Source organism: Sipha flava, unplaced genomic scaffold (genome assembly GCF_003268045.1).
Source record: "Sipha flava isolate LNK unplaced genomic scaffold, YSA_version1 324_pilon_pilon, whole genome shotgun sequence".
Taxonomy (NCBI): domain Eukaryota; kingdom Metazoa; phylum Arthropoda; class Insecta; order Hemiptera; family Aphididae; genus Sipha; species Sipha flava.
Window position 1 is genome coordinate 526,239 of NW_020273009.1, and position 20,914 is coordinate 547,152.

At 29.4% G+C, this 20,914-nt stretch overlaps 2 protein-coding genes across 4 annotated transcripts in view; both read right to left on the reverse strand.

Moving 5' to 3' along the window:
• The window catches only part of LOC112686802, a 252,933-nt gene that overhangs the window by 156,797 nt on the left and 75,222 nt on the right, over nucleotides 1-20,914 (reverse strand). The window lies entirely within an intron of this gene.
• LOC112686803 (zinc finger MYM-type protein 1-like) lies at nucleotides 5,296-8,924 on the reverse strand. Of its 3 annotated transcripts, none has more exons than XM_025559243.1 (3): nucleotides 6,528-8,924; nucleotides 6,397-6,443; nucleotides 5,296-5,528 (listed from the first exon to the last, which is right to left on the reverse strand). In XM_025559243.1, the coding sequence occupies exons 1-3, from the start codon at nucleotides 8,863-8,865 to the stop codon at nucleotides 5,445-5,447; spliced, it is 2,469 nt and encodes an 822-aa protein (XP_025415028.1). In that variant the 5' UTR covers nucleotides 8,866-8,924; the 3' UTR covers nucleotides 5,296-5,444. The 3 variants fall into 3 exon arrangements, with proteins under 3 accessions (XP_025415028.1, XP_025415027.1, XP_025415029.1); XM_025559242.1 differs by having other exon boundaries at nucleotides 6,299-6,443; XM_025559244.1 differs by lacking the exon at nucleotides 6,397-6,443.

The following is a 20,914-nucleotide window of genomic DNA, read 5'->3' on the forward strand; positions in this document are numbered from 1 at the left end:
TTTTCTTTTTACGAATACACTTCATCTGTACATTTGCTCATTATATTTGTACCCCAACAATGATATAAAAAACAAGGCGAAATATGAATATACATTTTTATATGAATATTTAAATCTTTTTTTTTGGCCCACACAATATTACGCACAATAATTCGCTATGAGTTACACAGCACTATCGTGGTCCAACGAATAAAAAAAAAATAGTTTAACGCGTTTTAACGACATGCATATACAACTACACGTGCATCCACGTTAAAAGACAAAAAGAGAAACAATAAGCCGTCGAGTCCCCCGATTTAATTTTCCCCAAATTGGTATCGCGCATATTTCGCACGAAAGTCCGAGCTAATAATGTTGAGTTAGCAAATGAAACTAAAAAAAAAAATAAAAAAAATAAAAAATCCTTAACAAAACGGTCGCGTAGAAAAACAATGGCCGTGGAAAATTTCGCGAAAGACAATAGACCGGACCACATTATCTACAAAAACACACAGGTATACGCCGAACTCGTCTACTCCTAGGGTGTGGTTCAAACGCGTTCGCGAATGACACTCTACTGAGCAATGTATGGGTATGTTTGCGACCGGGGAAATACGATTTATGGTCATTGGTCGCGTCACGGAATCCGTCGGCAGCAGTGGCGGTAAATTTCGACGTGGGAAAAACACGATACGGCCTTTTATTATTGTTATTATTATTATTATATGTCTACGTATGTGCCGGCAAACGCGTATCCAACTTGAATGTAACGCGATGCGACTGTGTTGTATTATTATGTGCTTGGAAAAACGTTCGCGGGAAGGGCGTAAACAACTGTAATACGATGACTGGTTTCAAAAGAAAAGCCGCCGCCGCCGCCGTTGCGATCGGACGAACATGGATGCCTGACATTCTATATGCTCTATCTGGTACCTGGTAGGTATGGTAGTACGCAAACGAACAGACGGAATTCCGTTTGGGTTTTCATAAAATACCATTAGAATGGTGACGGCCAAGAGAAGTAGAAAAAAAACGTATTATTATCGTTGTAGGTATAAGTATAATATTGAAGCAATCGGCCTCGAATGGAGAATGGTTTTTTTTTCAGCATTGTGACTTAAGATTTGAACTAGCACTTTCATTACAAAATATAACATAAAAGTTCTATACGTTATGATGTAAAAACAGTGACGAAGGAAGTATTAATATTACATTATAACCTATGATTTTACAACCTAGCAATATAGGTTCTTTTAGTCTTTCGTTAACGTATTAATTTTAGTGATTAGTAAAAATAATTACAACATGACAATGTTTAATATATTTAATATTTGTCGAGTGATGATTATTTTTTTTTTTTTTTTTTAATTATGGTTTTTAAGTTGATATTAAAAAAAAAAAAAAAATGTATAAAAACGAATGTAAAATGTATTACTCGGACAATTTAACTACGAGGGAAAACTCATAATTTGATTTTGAATTACGTACTTTTGTGGGGGAAAAATCATAAATCGAATTATAAACTTTCTTGTCTTTCAATTTCACCAAACTGCGCGGTTTCATGGTGCTACAAAAAAACAAATAAAACACTATTTGCCCAAGAGATACGCTGTTGCGAAATAATTATAATGGCACTGCGTGAACGTATGGCCAGCGATATTATAGCGATGCCTTCGACTCAAAACCAAGGATGTAGAATAAAATGCGTCCTTAAGATGATAGTCATCCCAAAAGTTCTGTGAAATCGTCTCGGTTAGACAATATGTTAAACTACCATATTTTTGTGAAGCGGCAATAAAGGTAGAAAATGAAATTCTGTCCGCGACCGTTTCTTACGTAAAAAAGGTCGCATACAACAAGCGTTTTCGACCGCATCAATAGCTGTCCACGTTACATTATTATTACGTGCAAGAGTATGTGTACAGAAGAAGAGAGGGAGACGGAATGGTCCTTTTGATCTTTGGACCCGGATGTTTACGACTCTAGAAAATTATACATAAATATACTATACACGTGTGAATATGAAGATGTAATGTCACGCAAAATGTTTTTATAACACAAACGCACATACACATTTACCGCAATGTGTCGCGCGAGAATTGAAAACCGAAAAAAATGATGCGCACAATTTACTCCACGTGCGACTGAAATGACCGTATTCAAAGTGTTCAAATTCAACGTTTTTAAAGTTCAAATTCTTTTGATGACGACGCGTAGGATATAATAATATACGAGTAGTATCGAAGTAGCTGGCTGACCGACATTGCGTGAAATCGTACTTGATGATTCTCTAACGGTCTTTATTTTTCTTTTTTTTTTTCATTTTTCCTTTTCTACGTCGTTTCCAGCCAAACAATGTTATTAATTTTCTTTCTTCCTGGACACTAATTTATTTTTAGTAAGCTACACAGCCAATAGCACAGCACACGCACAGGTAGGCAATATCATATTATTTACGAAATTAAATAATACACTTTGCGCTAGTTCACACTCACACACGAACCCGGTTGCGCGTTTAGTACATTCGACACGTGACTAAAATAATGATATATAAATATACGGTTGCGAGAAACCGTCACCGCCGCCAGGTTCTTAAACGAAGAATATACTATATAATATAGACCTATAGTAGATATGAAGATGGTATAATCTGTACGTAAAGCGTATAAATATTATTACAATATTCATCGTGTAAATTGTCTAAAACGGTAAAACACATGACCGTTCAAGTAATCCGTAGCTTATCGTCCAATATTACCAACTCATGACCTAACTTGCATATGTACTTCTGCAGGAACCGTGAAACTAATTCTGCTAAGAATCGGTCTCTGACACATTTATGTACTTATATATTTATAGGTATTTCGTCTATTTATGTAAATTGCATTATGCCAACACGATCACTATTATATTTCGATGGAAAAATAAAACAATATTAAATGTATATTTCAGTAAAATCTCTAAATGAAACCAAATGGTTTTAATATTTCAAACTCTATTATGTATCTTTTATTACAATCAGTTTATACGATTGTTTTCACCACAGCAGCTAGAAAAATATATTCTTGAAGTATGTGTTTGTTTGATCAGGGTTAAAATTATGTAAGTAGGTATGTACAAAATAATCAACTATTTTTCTCGACATTTTTAACAGATTAATAATATAGATTTTTCAAACATTCTTAAAAAATCACAAATATCAAAAAAAAAGTAATTTACTATTCATTACTATTTATTAGTATTAATACCACTATACTATTATTATAGCAAATCATTATTATAACCGTTTGAGTCAATGAAAATGTGCGGTAACATATTGCATAATAAAACCATTAACGTACGTTAACTTATTGAAAATAAAATCTTTGTGGATCGTTATTATACACAAGTGTTTTCATACATCTGAAAAGTTTATTATACATAAATATTCATAAAATTTAAAGTTTAAATACAGTGTAACTCTAAGCCTTACATAAATATTACAATAAATGAGAGTAAGAATAATATTTCATGAAATAATTGCTTTATCGCTTTAGTCGTAGCATATACTATCGTATTCTCAAATTCCAAATAGTTCTTTTCCTAATTATTTAAAACTACCTCACGCCACTGCAAGTTGTTATTGGCCATCATCACGTTTTATTAGGATGGATATAAATCGATTTCAATAATATTTTAAAATTATACACAAATTCAATAGGTAAAAACAATATCGAACTAATGAAAAAAAAATCACTTGCGATATTTAACATCAAGTTATAACAATTATAAATTTGATACGTATATTTCATAATAAAACACTACAGTATTTGAAATTCATTATGATAAAAAAATAATTTACTCTTACAAATACACCCACACACACACTCAAATATATCTATAAACACATAAATCATAAATAATCGAAATTTATCTATGTGGTTGAAGCTGTTTTTCCCACTGAAAATAACTGCCAAGGAAATATTTGGATAGATAACGTCACTAAATAACAAAAAATAACTTGTATTGTCCATACGTTTACATATTCATTATTTACAATGAAATTAAACAGTCGCACACTTTATTTGAAAAACAATAATATTATGTTATTTAATTATTAATATTATTATTATATGTACTTCATTAATTATAATTTAATTAAAATATCTAAGATAAAAAAATTAGTAATAATTGTGAAATAAAATATGAACAAAAATTATTTTAACACTTTTCTTGGTACAGCAAATTTTTCATTTAATAAATTATAATTACTCGTTTACCTTGACCATCATAACTAAGTATATTTTTCAAAAATTAATCAACATTTTTAAATTGATTAAATAGTGATTAAATTAAAATTCAATTTATATTGGTGAAAAATTTCGAGCTTAATTAAACAAATTTTGATGATATTATTCGTTAAAATACGTCTTATATTCTAAAATACATTCATTTTTTGAAAACATTAAAATGTGCTTATATATATTATTTTTTACAAATTAACGAAAAGTATTAGTAATAACAAAATATTAGACACTTTGGACGTATATCTTTTTTTAATAATAATATCATTAAAAAAAAAAATTCCTTTTATCTCCATTATAGAACTAATATCCGTTTAGCACCGTTTAGAAATTTGTAAGCATCTAATATGTATAATTTCTGATCAATAAATTATTACTTATAAATGAGAGAATAATTAACTTGTGTATTAAAACGTTTAAAGTTTAACAAACTATACGAGCATTTTATTTATGTTAAATAAACTGTACATTATTTGGCACTTATAATATTTTTTAAATCAATCAATAAAGCTTATATTGTTTTTTATTATGATTTTTCTACACACGTAAATAATATTAAAAAATCATTATATAGTTATAATTTATGTTGGTATTGCGGTATTTCAAATAACCATTTGTGAAAAATAAATAATTCTTTTATCATATAATCTGTAATTTATTTGTCAGTATTTTTGAATAATATCAATTTTGAACTTTATATTACAATTGTTATTAACTTCAAAAAGAGTAATTTAAATACAAAAAAACTTTGCATATTCAAATATTTATCCTACATATTTATTAATTATATTTTTAATTAAGTTAACTTCTTCTTTAATGCCTTTGTTATAAAATCTTTAATAATTTTTGAAAAAAGTATCAACATCTATACCGAATTGCATAAGTAAAATTTAATGATTCTAATCTATGTATCTTATTTTTTTGACTTTTATGTAAAATGAAATAATTAATGATTTAACAATTGATTAAATTCAATAATATTAATTAAAATTAAAAGTAAACAAATAATAATTACAAAGTATTGCTCATAAAATTGAATTTTTTAGAATAACATGTTTGGAATATTATACAGTATAATCTTTAGTACTATTTCTAAGATGAAACGAAAGCGAGAAAAATTGATTATGCTTAAAATATTTTAAGTTAGCTTTTTTTGTTATGAAATAACGTTTTACGACTAAATTAATGAGCACAGATTAATATAATCATTAACCATGACATAGAAAACTCGTTCGCTACAGCGTTGAATGTACGTTGGACACAAACCTGCGGCAAAAATGCACATGTAAAAATACTATCCAACACAAACATAAACCTTTTATCTATACAGCTACCAGCGGCGAAAAAAGGATGAGGAAAAAAAACAATGATTGACATTTGACCAGTGGCGTACCTATGCCTTTCTTACGGGGGGGGCAAAATACATTTTTACCCACTCTTAAAATATAAAATTTCTTAAAAAATTATCATGCTACAACGATTTTATTAATATATTGAGCTCTTTTATATAAATAAAATATAAAATTTTAATAATATATATTTATAATACAAAGTCCAGCTTCCGGTTTTTCATACAAGAAAATCTTTTAATAATTTCGTCCACTGGTATACTTATATCCTGGTAAATATGCAACAGTGCAAGCCCGCATAAGCGTTCCTGGCCCATTTTTGAGCGTAGCCATGTTTTAAGCCTACAGCACAAGCATAAAGCGAATAGTAAATATATATAATTAAAAAGCAATAGGTATAAATACCTATTTATAAGCAAAACTATGTAGGTTATTAATTGTATCCTATGTTAATAAAAATATCAATAGTATTATATTCTGTAAATATTGTACTTTTTTTAAGAACTTTTTTGAAAACTAAAGCACTGAAGTAGTACAAAGTATAAAAGCAGGTAGCATTAAATTACTTTTTAAAAAAAATTTTGGGTCCTACAAATATTTTAAAAAATTATCTAATTGTGTTATAAAGCATTATAATAAAATACAAATATTAAACTAAAAAATATGTAATAGCAGATAAAATGTTACCGTCTTAGAGATGAAAAGGATCGTTCAGCGGATGCTACACTTATAGGCAAGCATGCAATTATACTAAGCAATTTTTTGATATTAGGAAAAATTATTACACAGCAATCGTCAATACATTTAATGGCATCACAGTCAATACATTCACCTAAAAATATAATAGAAAAAATAGTTGTACTTTTATTCATTATTCAATTTTAAAATGTACTTTAACTGGGTACTTAATAATTACCTTCATTTTTTTTTCTAATCCATCTTGACTTCCAAAGTTGCAATTCAGTTATTAGCTCCAATTCATCAATCATATTGCTATCTTCAAATGTAAAATGTTCTTTTATAGTCTTTAATAATGAATTAGTATCATTTGTGTCAGATTTAATAATAAAACGGGGCAAAAGTAATGGCAATTTTGAAATGGCTTTATACTTTTCATTTAAAAATCTTGATTTCAAATCTGTTATAATATTATCCAGTAGGGGTATATAAATAGAAAATTTATAATAGTTTTCAATAGAATTGGTTTCATGGTTGGATCTAGATATTTGTTTTGAAACAATTCGAGGTTTTTTTAATTCAATATCTAATTCAGTCATTTGGATTTCGGCATCTCTGAACAATGATTTAAATTCTTCATTACAATTTTTTCTTTTATTTTCTAAATTTGACAAAATATCATTAATAATATCTGCAGCTTTACTTATATCACTATTTACACTTTGTAATAATTTACTGACACATGTAGTAACACATAATAATGATGAAAGCGAATGAAGTGATAAAATAAATTCACACGAGCACACAGCTGTAAGTAATGTTTTTGCCTTAGACGAAGAATCTTGTTCGTTCCAAAATGATATTTTAGTTAATGCTTCAATAATAAAAGTTAAAGAAGATTTGAAAATTAAAACACTATCATGGCGGTCCACCCATCTAGTTTCACACAAACTCTTAAGCCGCTGTTTACCATTGAGAATTGTTTTTAAGACATAATTTCTTTTAGATGACATATTAAAAAAACCTATAACTTCTTTCATTAGCCCAATACTATTTCTAATTGCTTGAACTGACGAGGATCTTGAAATTGATAAGTTGAGTGCATGGTTTGAACAAGGAGAGTGAAGAGCATTTATAGCATATGATTGAATTTTTTTAACAGCTCCTTTCAAAGTAGAAGTCATGACAGAACAACCGTCGGTTCCGATACCAACACAGTTAAGAGGATTTAAATGTAAATGTTGTAATATTTTTACCACAATTTCTCCAAGGATATCACCTGTTAGTTTTGGCTCCAATGTATCATTTCTTGTAATATTATCATCTTCATTTAGTTCACTTTCTTCTATGGAAGTAGATGTATTTTTAGAATACCAATAACTGTGACAATCAATAAAAGCAACAAAATTTTCTTTCACAATATTATTATGAACATACCTGAGTATAAGACTCATTTGTGAAACATGGCTTATATCAGTAGTCTCATCAAATATTATACTGTAGAAATTACTTTCATGAACTTCATTAATAATTGTTTCTGTTATATAATTCTTACAACATTCAATAATGTCATTCTGAATTTTTGGACTTATATATGTTGCTTTTGATGTTTTTGATTTTAAATGTTTTTCAAGTATAGTATCACCTGATAATATTCTGTACTTAAGAAGAGCTCGAAAATTACCACTATTAGTAACAGGGGAAATAGATTCTTCTATTTCTTTATCTGCATTTTCACCAAACAAATGTCCTGAATCGTTATGCCCCCTCAATGCAATATTTTGTCGGCCAAGAAAAATAATGGATTCAATAATTGGTTTTAGTCTCTCTTTATTTTCTAAAACTTGTTTCATTCTTGAAGTGTTTACAATATTTATTATTTCCCTTTTTGGATTTTTATAACAGTTCAAAAAATCAGTAGCAGATGTTAAAGCATTTAAATGATATAAATTTGAATTATGTTTCTCTAAATCACCATCTTTCCCTAACAATTTAGCAAACTTATTTAATGGTTCATTTACTAACTTTTTCAGCTCCACATTATTGTCTTTACCACCTTTATTGCTAAAAAAAACACAAAATTTACAAAACAAACCACTCTTTGATTTTGAATAGACAAGCCACTTAAATTTTTCAAAATGTGAACGCTTAAGAAACCGTTTTTCTTCTCTGCCTTTCTTAATATGTATTGAGAAAGGATAAACGAAATTGTTTTCTGGGATATTCAATTTCTCAAGAATCTTAAACTTGATATGATCAGAAGGATTAGCAGGTCTTAAAAATTGCCCTATGTCGTCACTGAATTCAAACAGTTCTAAAGTTTGATCTATATTATTTGAACTTTTACTAGGAGCCAAAACATTATGTACCTTTTGATCTGATAAATCAACTTTTCTCTTTTTGGGGGTAGACGAAGTATTGGTAATATAATCATCATTTTTAACTGTATTAATTGTCTTACTTTCCTTTTCATTTGCTTGTATTGAAATATGATTGTTATCTATACTTGTTGCTGTTGATGGATGGTTCTGTTTCTGCTTACACAGCCAATTACTTATATTGCTTTGCTTGTTCATAACGAATAATATTATTAACTACTAAATCCTAACACTTGGGAATTTGGATATAATATTTAATTATTATTTAGTAACTGAAAATCAATGATAAGAGGCAACGGATAATAATATTATCTATAAATCTTGATGGTCAGTGGGGGGTCGGCGGGCCACAATTTAAACCGTAACGACCGGCCGTCGTGATAGACATGAACATAGCAGCTGTCTCGCCGTAGCGTTGACAACATCAAAATAATAAATACAATAAATCAACATCATAATGATAGGAATAAATTGAAAAAATAATAATTGAGATAAGAGAAAAAAATATTGTGAGCAAGCTGCCATATAATTATCAACTAATTCGAGAAAAAAAAATTTCATAATAATATTGTAAAAACATAAAAACATATAACAGTGTACACATATTATTTTACGGCCACGGGGGGGGCGACTGCCCCACTCGCCCCCCCCACAGGTACGCCACTGCATTTGACACAGGATATAAATACATAATAGATCTGTACGAATACATTGTATATGTGCAGTGCATAACGTGTACGGTGTGTAATTTTTTTTCCATCGCGAACAAACGGATCACTTCAACGAAAACACAAGGAAGAATTAAGGTGCGACGTGTTTTTTGGATATCGGCCAACGACAATACGCACCGCTGCAACGTCAGGAGCGGCAATAATAACAGACTTTTATTTTCTTTCGCACAGGCGCAATTGGCGCAAGTCCACAGAACACAAGAGGACGTCCTAAAAGAATCACCATAATGAGCTGATGGGGAGGGGTGAATGTGGAAAAAAACAATAATACATGTCGTATTTATTTTCAACAGTAAACCTACAATAATCAAGTAATAATAATCGGAATGAATGCTGAGCCTCCACATCCGGAATACAGCGTCGTTCTACGAGTTGATAATATTATTTCTAAACACACATGTCCCACCAGATTAATGCGAAATTTTATACCTCACTTCCTTGCCGCTGTCATCCGTCTTCGAATCGCATACATTCATTATTCACAACGATTATTTCGATACTATTTGACCTTCTTTCCGACCCATTACTATCGATAACTAATTGTACACAAATCTATTACATAAAAAAAGTCATTGATATTTTCTCTTCCACTAGTAACATAGCTAAACTACCCGTCGTTGCCAGATTTATGTATTGTTGTTATCTGGTAAGATTAAATACTGTCTATTTAAATATAATTTAAATAAGATTTTAAAAAAAAATTAATTTATATATATATTATTATTATAGCTTTTGGCCGTAGCTTCGCTTGTTCTAGTATACAGATATACTATATGAATACCAGGTATCACCCTGGATTTAAATTTTTAAATTGATCAGCTGTTTGAGTGTTGGTGTTGTTTTATGTTTTATAAAAGTCCGATCAAGAAATAATGTTTTTAATTTTTAACCCATATTACCTTTTAAATTTAGGAAAATGAATTACAGAATATAAATATTTCACCCATGTGCAGTTTTTTTGTGTTACCCTATTATACCTATTAAAGTTAATAGGTATAAAATAAAAAAGAATAATTTAAGGTAATAATTCTATTATTAAATTTCTCCATAAACTATATTTGAAGTATTCCTCGTTGATGCCAAAATAACTAAACTTATGGGCGTACTTTGGAACATGTCATAAAACATGTCATAAAATTAACTATATGAAAAATGATCTACTCTTATATCTATCACTAAAATTTTCAATTTTTGACCTTGTGATATATTTATTGTCAGAGCAAAACATACTTTGACGGAAAACTGCATTCTCTTGAATTGGAAGGGATCAATGGTATCATTATTATGCGAGAAATAAAAATTGTTTTACTTTTTGCAGATCCAGTCATAATTTCAGCTTCTATTAATTTTTTTAGAAGATCAGTAATAAGTAGGTATGTCTCATTGTACAACTTTGGTGGGCTAAGATTTCTTAGAAGCATTACAAGAGTATCAATTTTAATAAATGTAGTGAAAATTCAAGAGGGTTAAACGAATTGTGAAATTCAACTGAATAATTAACTGCATCATCTACTTCTGTATGAAATTTACTGATCTTAATTCCATATTTTATGCTTGGAAAGGGTCCAATAATATTTTATTTATTTCTCCTTCTGTATAATTTTTTGTTATAATCAGTCCATAGATATTTTTTTAAGTTTTTCGATGCCAGGATATATTTTTTAAATAAGTTTTTTAAAGTTTTTACAACAGTAGCTAATCCTATCTGCAAAGTAATTTTTTCTACACATTTTGGATATTTTCCATCTACTAATTTTAAAATTAGCTCAAAAAGCTGTTCAGCAGTCCTATCACCTTTTAAGTGTACTTGTATATTTTTGGTCAAAAAAAATTGTTTACTATTTAATGTTTATTTGTAAATGAACCATTGTTCCTCAGTCAAAGAGGATTAATTTTGCAAAACAATTTCGTGTATATCTATTAAATCATGGCTTTAAAATTTTTTTATTTTCTAATAATCCACATGATTTTGTAGGAGTTGGCAAACCATATTCTTTTAAGTTATATCCATATTGATTCAAAACAAAGTTTTCAATTAATACCAAACATTTATTTTATAAAGTTCATTGTCTGTAATATTATTTTCTAGGTGTTGTCTATAGTATTGTCATTGAATATCGTTTGAAAAATCGATTTTATACTTATTCCAAAGACTTGAAGCATCTGAAGGATGGAAAAATATTAAAGTTACACTATAAAGTTCTCACATTTTATTAGGTGAACGACATAATGCTGCTTCTTTTAAAACAAAGTCTCATTTATTCTCATATTCTATTAATCCAAGTTCTTTAAATGTCGAATACTTGGTATTTTTCACAGCCTTAAAAAATGAATACGATATTGGATCTTTAACATAATGAAGAAGAAGACAAAGACAGGGGCGAATCTATGGGGAGGTTCAGGAAGTCAGTTGACCCACAGTTAATAGTTGTTGACAAAATTGGCCTCTTAAAGACTTCTTATATTTTTTAAGTGTGCCGACTATAGGTCAAAAATAATACTAGACTGGGAAAAATACTTCAATTGCCATCCCCCAAATAACGCCACAGGTTTAATTGTATAGTACAGTAAAACATTTCTAAGCCATGTAGGACTCCATAAAATAAAATAAATGTGAATGTCTTGACTGAGAATTATGAATTAACTTAATTACACATATATGATCCTACAGTATTTTTTTTTTTTTTTATTACAAGGTTACATTTATAATTCAGTTTCAGCCCTAATAAATGGCATCTTTAAAATAGCTCAACCCACAATTCTCTAATTGTGGATCTGCTCCTGGACGAAGACGGTAACATTCAACATGGTTTGGGAGGATTGTTTAAACTCTATCCAAAGCTTTATCTATCTAACTGTTGACCAACTTGTGACATTCAGACCTTGTTAACCTGTAACAAATTTTTCATTTATCCACACATATACAAAGCAATTTGTGGATAAAGCAAGGTTTTAGTAAAAATTATCGACTAGCAAATGAAATATGAAAAATACGTAAAGTAATTTACAGATAAGATAATATTAAAAACGATAAATATACTTTCCCAGGAACACTTGCAAAAAACGTTATCAGCCGACAGCTATTATTATTTAATAGTTTATTTTATAAACCCACAATATATATATACACTTTGCACGTAAACATTTATTTTTGCTGATTTTAACCCCTTAAAATCATAATTTTGAGAAATCCTTTCTTAGAACACGGTGAAATTATAATATTAATCTATCCTCAACGTTTCAAGTCGATAATTCTAATAAGTTCGGTTCAACGTTGATTATAAAACAGGAAGACCTTTTCATTTAAATATATAACTTATATCATAACATACTACTTTCCATGGTTACCATAGTTAAACATAGAATATATCAGTGGTTCTCAAACTTTTTTGTCCATAGAGCCCTCATGTTTACAAAAAAATTTACGGAGCCCCGAAAATCAGGAATTTATATTCAATACAAGAATAATTATTAATATTTTATATTGAGAAAAACACAGTTCAAAATTTCATTTTTTTTAAAGTTCGGATTTTATCATTTTCTATGAAAACTTTGATCATTTTACGTTGTATTGATAAATTTACTTAATTTAATTTTATGAAAATACCAACCAAGTTATGAAGTCATAATAGCTAAATTTTATCAGAAGTTTTACTTGTAAATAAAATTGGTGTCACTAAAACGTACAATTCGTTGCGCAATTCAATTAATCATACCAGTGTTTTTCCTCAATAACTAAGAAATATAATAATATTTAAATTTAGATAATTAATATATACCCATGGAGCTCTTAGACTTCTTTCATGGAGCCCTAGGGTTCCACGGAGCACAGTTTGAGAACCGCTGGAATATATCATTACATTTCAGTATATAAAAATGAAAATTATTCAATAATCCAAACAAAATGACTGCATAAAACATTAAAAATATGAAACTGATAGAAAGTAGTTAGTTAAAATATGTTTTACAAATATACAGTAACGTAAAACGCATTATGTCAAATTGTATTTCTGGATGTCGATTGCGAGCATTCCACTCCTCTCCATTTTTATTTATTTTCGATAAAGTTCCCAAGGGTACAGATTTCTATCAGGTAATTGCGACGAACATGAAACGAACAACAGCACGGAAAAACTCTTAAACGATTATTCGAATTAAATAATATTTATAGGGATTGCATTCTAACTGATATATATTTTAATTTTTTAAACACTTTATTTCTACGTAAATAACAGTTAGTGCTGTACCCGCTTATCCGTTTCAGACGTGTGACCTAACAACTTAGTTTATCGTTTTATGAATCTCAAAAAAGAAGATTTTTATTTTTCTGAAAAGGAATTTAAAAAAGAGGCCTTAGCTTTTTTTTTTGGTTTTGGCTTAACATTTATTGCAAGATAAATGTAAGAATAGTTTCAATAAGGGTACTTAATACATACATATATTCTACGTAAAACCGTATTCTAACAATACAATTGTACTTTAAATTATATTATCAAAAGAACATGATATTATTATAAATCATCCATATTCGATATTATTACATAATATATATTTACAATAAAATAATGTATTGGACAATCAAATTAATATTGTTTCAACTGTGATAATTTCAATAAAATTACTCATAAATTGCTATAGTTTTTATTTCACAAAATCATTAATTAGAAAAAATATATTGTTGAAATGTATAGCAATAATATAATACCGCATTGTATATTATAATAAAGTAACAAATAATTAAAATAATTAAGTATGTAACGAATTATGTCACAACAATAATAATATACTAATATCTTTAATATTCAGCTATTTAATACTAATTCTACATGATAGATATTATACGAATAAAAACTCAAAAAATACATTAATATAAAATAAAATTAATATAAGGATAAATTTTAATTTCATTTCAGTAAAACCAAATATTATCAATTGAATGCTCTTGAAATATTTTCAAATCAACTCGTACTTACACCAATAAGTTGTACAAAAAAACACAAAAATATGAGAATAAAACATACAATATTTCGATGTATTCACCTGCTGTATATAACTAAAATTAAAGCAATGTCGGGTATTATAACTTAAAGCAATTTAAAACATCTTGTAAAGTATTATAATAATGATCGAGGGTAACGTTCATATATATATATATATATATATATATATATATATGTTGATTTCATCAAAAATGAAGCAATTCTGCACAGTAAGCAAGCGAATGGGAAGGGTAACTTAAGAATTATTTTATAAATTCATCTGTACAAATGATTCGCTTAATAGTGGTCTTTATCTCTTAATATATTTTTTGGATGCTTTTGGTACATATATATATACATGTACAAAGGAAAAGAACATCTCGCAACACGCACACATATACGAACAGAGAAAAACTAATTAAATCTCCAGCCAGAGTATTAAAATATTCAAGGGTCCTCTCTTCCTGGGCGAGAAAATGTGCTCATTGTTATTATCTCACAACCACCCTTATTCTGCTTGTACTGCATATAAAACGTATATGTATATACATATTCGTAGGGAGTATTTTAGTTCAACTGAAGAAACCGAGAGCGCCGAGTTTTTTATTCAGTTCAATCTTCCGGCTTTCGACTACGCAATCCCGTATTAAGGGTACAGTAATTTTTTTTCTTTATTTCCTCAACGGGTTGCGATTACCGCTGCGGTCAGTACTCAGGAATAACGTCATCGTAGTGCAGTCATCAGATAGCCGAAGACGATCACCAAACAGAACATATCGATAGCAGCACAATACACCCTATACGTGAAGTTCATCGCGCATTACTTCTTTGACGATATTCCAAACACGAATTTATTGCGAACAAATTGCGAAACCTATAGGCTACCGACGAAAAAAGTTTTTTTCTACCCATCTGGAAAAGCTTAAATTGCCTTGAAATCGACTGCACTCGCCTAACTGCATGCAATGCCTTTACGTAATAAAATGACCGGAAACAAAGTTCGCAGTTTTTCCACCACTATGTATATTACCACTAAATTCGATCCAGAATTGTACCGAAATTACGCGACGGCCATTACGCGCACAGACACCACGTACTCAACGAGATAGGTTTCAATTGCGTTCAATCACGTTAAAAAAAGGCTTCACAACCACCTAATAATACTGTGTTAATATTGAATGCAAAATTAGATGCACGTGCGCAGGAATTCGCTTGTTTAAATCACGGGCCGGTGCCGACGATGACGTTTCCCGCGGTCGCGACAAAATCACGCGGTGAAACTGTCGTAAATGCCACGTGCGACCGGCTGCGTTAAAACTATTACTGTACGGTTTTTTTATCGCACGAATGAAATATAATTGATGTGCAGTGTGCTTAGGTCTTACGTAATGTCATTCATAAGGGCCTTCTCGCGTATATAATTAACGACGCGGCACACGTGTGGACCGTAAATAAAGAAAAAACGATTCGCGTCCATTAAATAAACTTCAAGCCGAGTGTGAATATACGTATAATATACGCGAGCGCCGTGTCAATGCACTTCGAAACTGTACGTATAACAGCGACACTTCGATATGAACAACAATAGCACACGATGATCTTTATATTTTCCAGTGCAAACGTATTATGATCAGTTTAACCTAATGTGATGATCAACGGTTGTACAGTTGTATTGCCAAAAATAGAACATAATCCAATAGCGAAAAGATGAAATTAAGAAACTCGGTTCACAATAAGTGCACACGAGTGCAACGGAGAAAGCCCCGAAATCGCTATAAAATTATCTCGCTCGACCCCGTTGCGATGCGTTCATTTCTAGCTCGATTTCTTTACATTTTTTTCAAACAAACAATTATTTCCTTGCACAAACTGTAATCCAAAAAAATTAATAATTTTCCATTACTATGTAGTCCACGTTATATTAGCGTATATTAAACACGAAACCAATAAGTAAAAAGCATTTATTTCATTTTTATTTTGCAGGACGTACGGTGTTCGTGAACGATTTACGTCTCAAACACAAATGAAAACAATTTGAAGACAATTTAAAAAAAAAAAAAAAACCTTTGCCAATTTAGTAAACGCACCTATCTGGTAATCATGCAACATTCTAGTGGGTTTTTTTTTATACGTCATTAGCTTTCAGTTTTTAATCATACCACAACCATTAGTAACGTCAAGAGGGTGTATGACGCCCTAGGCCTCATGTTTATTGGCAAAGTTTTAGCAACAACCCTTTAGGGTGTGTATCATGATGTTCTCGGTATTAACCCTTTACGCCCTAGCATACGAGCAGAGCGAAAACCTATGGGGAACTAATCTTTGTGGGTGGTAAAACTTTCCCAAAATATCCATTCGTCATTTTATTTAAGACAACTGATGAAACACAGACGTATATTTATTGCTTCTACTAAAGATAATTTAGATATATAATATTAATGCATTTTCGACGTATAAATAACTAAAACTGATCTGTTCGTACGAATTTAATAACATTTTCATAAAGATTGATGAGATAAAGTCATCAAATCATAATATTCATTATTTATAACAAAATATCATTAACAGTCTCAGTAATTAAATTTTAATATTTTTTTTATAAATACATATATTATTCTAAAACAATAATAATAGTTTAATAATAACGTAATTAACATGATGCTTTATCGATAAAAAAAATGTATTTATGATTAAAAACTACCCAGAAAATCAATATTATCAAAATATTAACTTTACAAAACAAAGTATATTAATATTAATCACACGATTTCACATATATAGATAATAGTATTTTGATTATAGACCATAAAATAAATTGTTAAATTTATTTTTTCAGATTGTTGATACATGTACAGGAAGAACATCACAAATATACTCAAAACAATAAAAAAAAGTCATCAACTGAGTAAATCAAGTTAAATGTCCAAACACGAAATAAATTGCGTATTACCTAACGGTATTTTTCCTACCGATAATTGATTAAAGTATATCGTGTTTAGGTAGAACTTTAATAATTTATACGAGTACTATGAAACATAGATTGCATTGGTTGGTATATGTGTCCAAAAGTAATCAATCAAAATTTAGCGTAAACGGTGCGTATAATGCACGATTAATCGACAATAGATGCTTATCTATATTATAGCTGAGTGTTAATGGCATGAATAAAAGACGTACCACGAAAGACTATCGTGTAACCCATTGTATTTGCGCCGACGACGCGGGTCGTCCTCGATATCATGGTTGTCATATTTATAGGAGCTGCTGAAGATATTATTTTTGTATTATTGTTGTTCTGAAAATTTGATGAATCGAAGTTCACTACTAATACAATATAGGTATGGTATAAATTATACTTCACGACTTCACATAGATCTTGTACGGAAATTCGGATAAAAACTTGAGCTCAAAAAACTCAAATATAAATGAAAGAAGAGAAGATGGAGAAACTGTAATTGAACTTTGACCCGCTTTAGTGTGTATACTTCTTATCAGGGGTTAGGTGTAGCGGTGGTATTACGCTCAGCAACAAACCGTTGAAAACGACAAAAACGTTACGATGAAAAGGAATGAATACTGCAAGGTCGGGAGAGAAGGAAATCGAAGTGCAAATCAAAATTCCTGTCGAATAGAGAAAATTCCATAACACCATGTGTGTCACAACGGTTCCGAATCTTGTGAAACGGTAACGATGACTGCCATTTTTACATTTCCACCGCACTTCATATAAGGACGACAACCTTGGTGATAAGAAAAAAAGTGGTGTTTGACGTTTGTCGTTATGGTTCGTTCGCGAATAAAAAAACTACCGTTCTAATTCTCGAGTGTTCCGAGGGAAAAAAATCCTATATAATATTACATATTTTTCTTACGTCGATATTATTGTGCTGAGCGAGGAGAAATATCTGTCATTTTCTATAGTCACTCCGAGGACGATACTGTCCCCCAGGAAATTGAACAAATTTGACCCTCGGACAAACACGATCACAGCACGAACGTGTTGTAGCTGTTAGTGAGACAAAAAAAAACCAATATACAAACAAAACTTGGAGTAATGTGAGCAGAAAAGAGAATATAAGATTACAAAACCACGGGAAAAAATACATGATTTATTTTACGTCTTGCGTGTTCGGTCATATCAATCAGTCCCAACCACATCATGCACTGACACAAATATCGTTTAGGGATGAAGTTTATATTTCATCGAAGACAGACTTGAATTCAATGTTTAGGAAAATGCCACTATTCATTTTTCCGATTTGTATCGTTGAATTTTGTTAAAGTTTTAAAAGAATCTATAAAAATTGATTAAAATTTAAATACATTTTACGCGGATTTTCGAATAAATACTATTAAAATGCACCACCTTATTTATTTTGAGCGGCAGAATGTTAAAAATAACACAGTTATTTCCTTACAATTCTTCAATATTTAATTTATATTAATTATAATAAAACGGATTCACATTTTAAATTACCGCTAATCGAGTATATTATTTTTTGTTATGCCTAAAATAATAGTTATTAAAATATAAGATGATATTATTCAAAATAAAGATTTAATTTAAAACAAATGCAAGTTTGTATTCATTATATTCTGCAAAAATGTTTAATAACTCGTATAACCACCATTGTAATTACGTATAATATAACATCCTTTTTTTTTAAAAAAAAAAAAAAAACAAGTTAATTAAAGTATTAATTTTGTATTGGTACAATAGTTCGTTTCGTTTAATCTTACTTCGAATATGAACTCCAACATTAAAAAGAAATAAAATAAAACAACTCTGCTATTTTAATATAATGTACAAAATATATATTATATTAAATTTTTTTTGTTATAAAAAAAAAAAAAAAAATGGTCTTTACAAATTGACACTCAAACCGAAAATGTCAAAAAATTTAACAAAAACTATATAAAAACTATTATTTAGACTCAATGACAAAATATTATATAATTGTAAAAATGAACGATAGTAAGTATAGACCTTAAAGTGATCGTTTAATTGTTTTGAAAACATTTACTCTAAATCATTTAAAATTTTCATTAGAATGCATTCATACAAAATACAATATATTTGACATAATTACCTACATTAAAATTACGTTTAAGTGATTTAAGTGACAATATACATATATGGTACTAGATAATAATATATATTTTAGGGATTTATATAAATTTCTTTAATTTCCTGAAATAATATTTAAAATTTCTGACCTTCTATGTTTTATAATATTTTATAAAACATCCTGTATTATTTCTAAAAGATCATCAATTACTTCTATATAATTTGTTTATTTTGTTGTGGAAATATAAAAATAATGAATTATGTTTTATTTATCATAACGTAAGTTAGATGTATACTTCAATTAATAATTTTGTCATGAATATTCATCGATTATAAAATTGTCAGAAATAAATGATCAATCAAATAAGCATCAAAAAAATATAATACACATCATAACTAGACATTTTCTACGCATAAAGACGTCAACCGATTTGATCTTACCATTAAAATCATTGTATTTAAGTACATTGATCCTGCATTTACTGAAAACTATAAATAGTAACAAATATTATTTGCTTTTAAACCATAATTCATTTTCATTAATTTTTGAAATTATATCTTTCGGTTTGTATACACAACAAGGGTGTGTGCACTCAATCGGGAAAAAAATAAATTCAATAGACATAACCATCGCACGATGTGGTTATTAAGCGATTCAAAAACTATTAATTTTTATGCCGCAGTACCTAATCATGTTTTGAATACATTTATTTAGTATGCTCGTATTGTAATAAGCGTCTGACCCCTTTCTCTGCATCAACAGCTGACAGTCGGAAAACTCGACTGCGTACAAGAAAAACTAATTTAAACGTGACGAGTTACCGATAACATTGCACATAATTAATAAATAATCACCGAAAAATATATTTCCACGGAGATCTTTTATTGGCGACAAATAGCAACAGTTCCCGTGTATTCAAATACAAGCGGCGGGCGGTAATTGCCTGTCGGTTGCAGCAGCATCGACGTCCATGCATTGGCGTGCACCAACCCTCGTACCCGCCAGTAGTATCAAATAATTTGATATCCTGCGTTACGTATTGATTTTCACTGAAATAATTTTGATAGTTGTTCGCGTGGATTCGGAATTTGCGTTAAAAATCACCTCTCGATAAACAGACAATACGAATATAATCGATTCAAAGTACATGATTTTTTATAATTTCAGATTTTTATCGTACTTTGATTTAATCCGTAATCAATACGTGACAGAAGATAGTCCATCGAAATTTTAATGATGAGGACGAGATTTATACATTTAATGTTCATCCACACTGTGAAATTCATAAAACCTTAAACATTTGTTTAAATGTTAGCATAACATGTTAACCCTATGCAAGCCACTAAAATCTTCTTTTTTTTTTTAATTACACAGTACAAATACAGTAAGTAGATATGATACGAGAAGATATTAAAATTGAAGACTTATATTGAAAAAGCCAACCACTGACGACACTCCTTAGGATGTT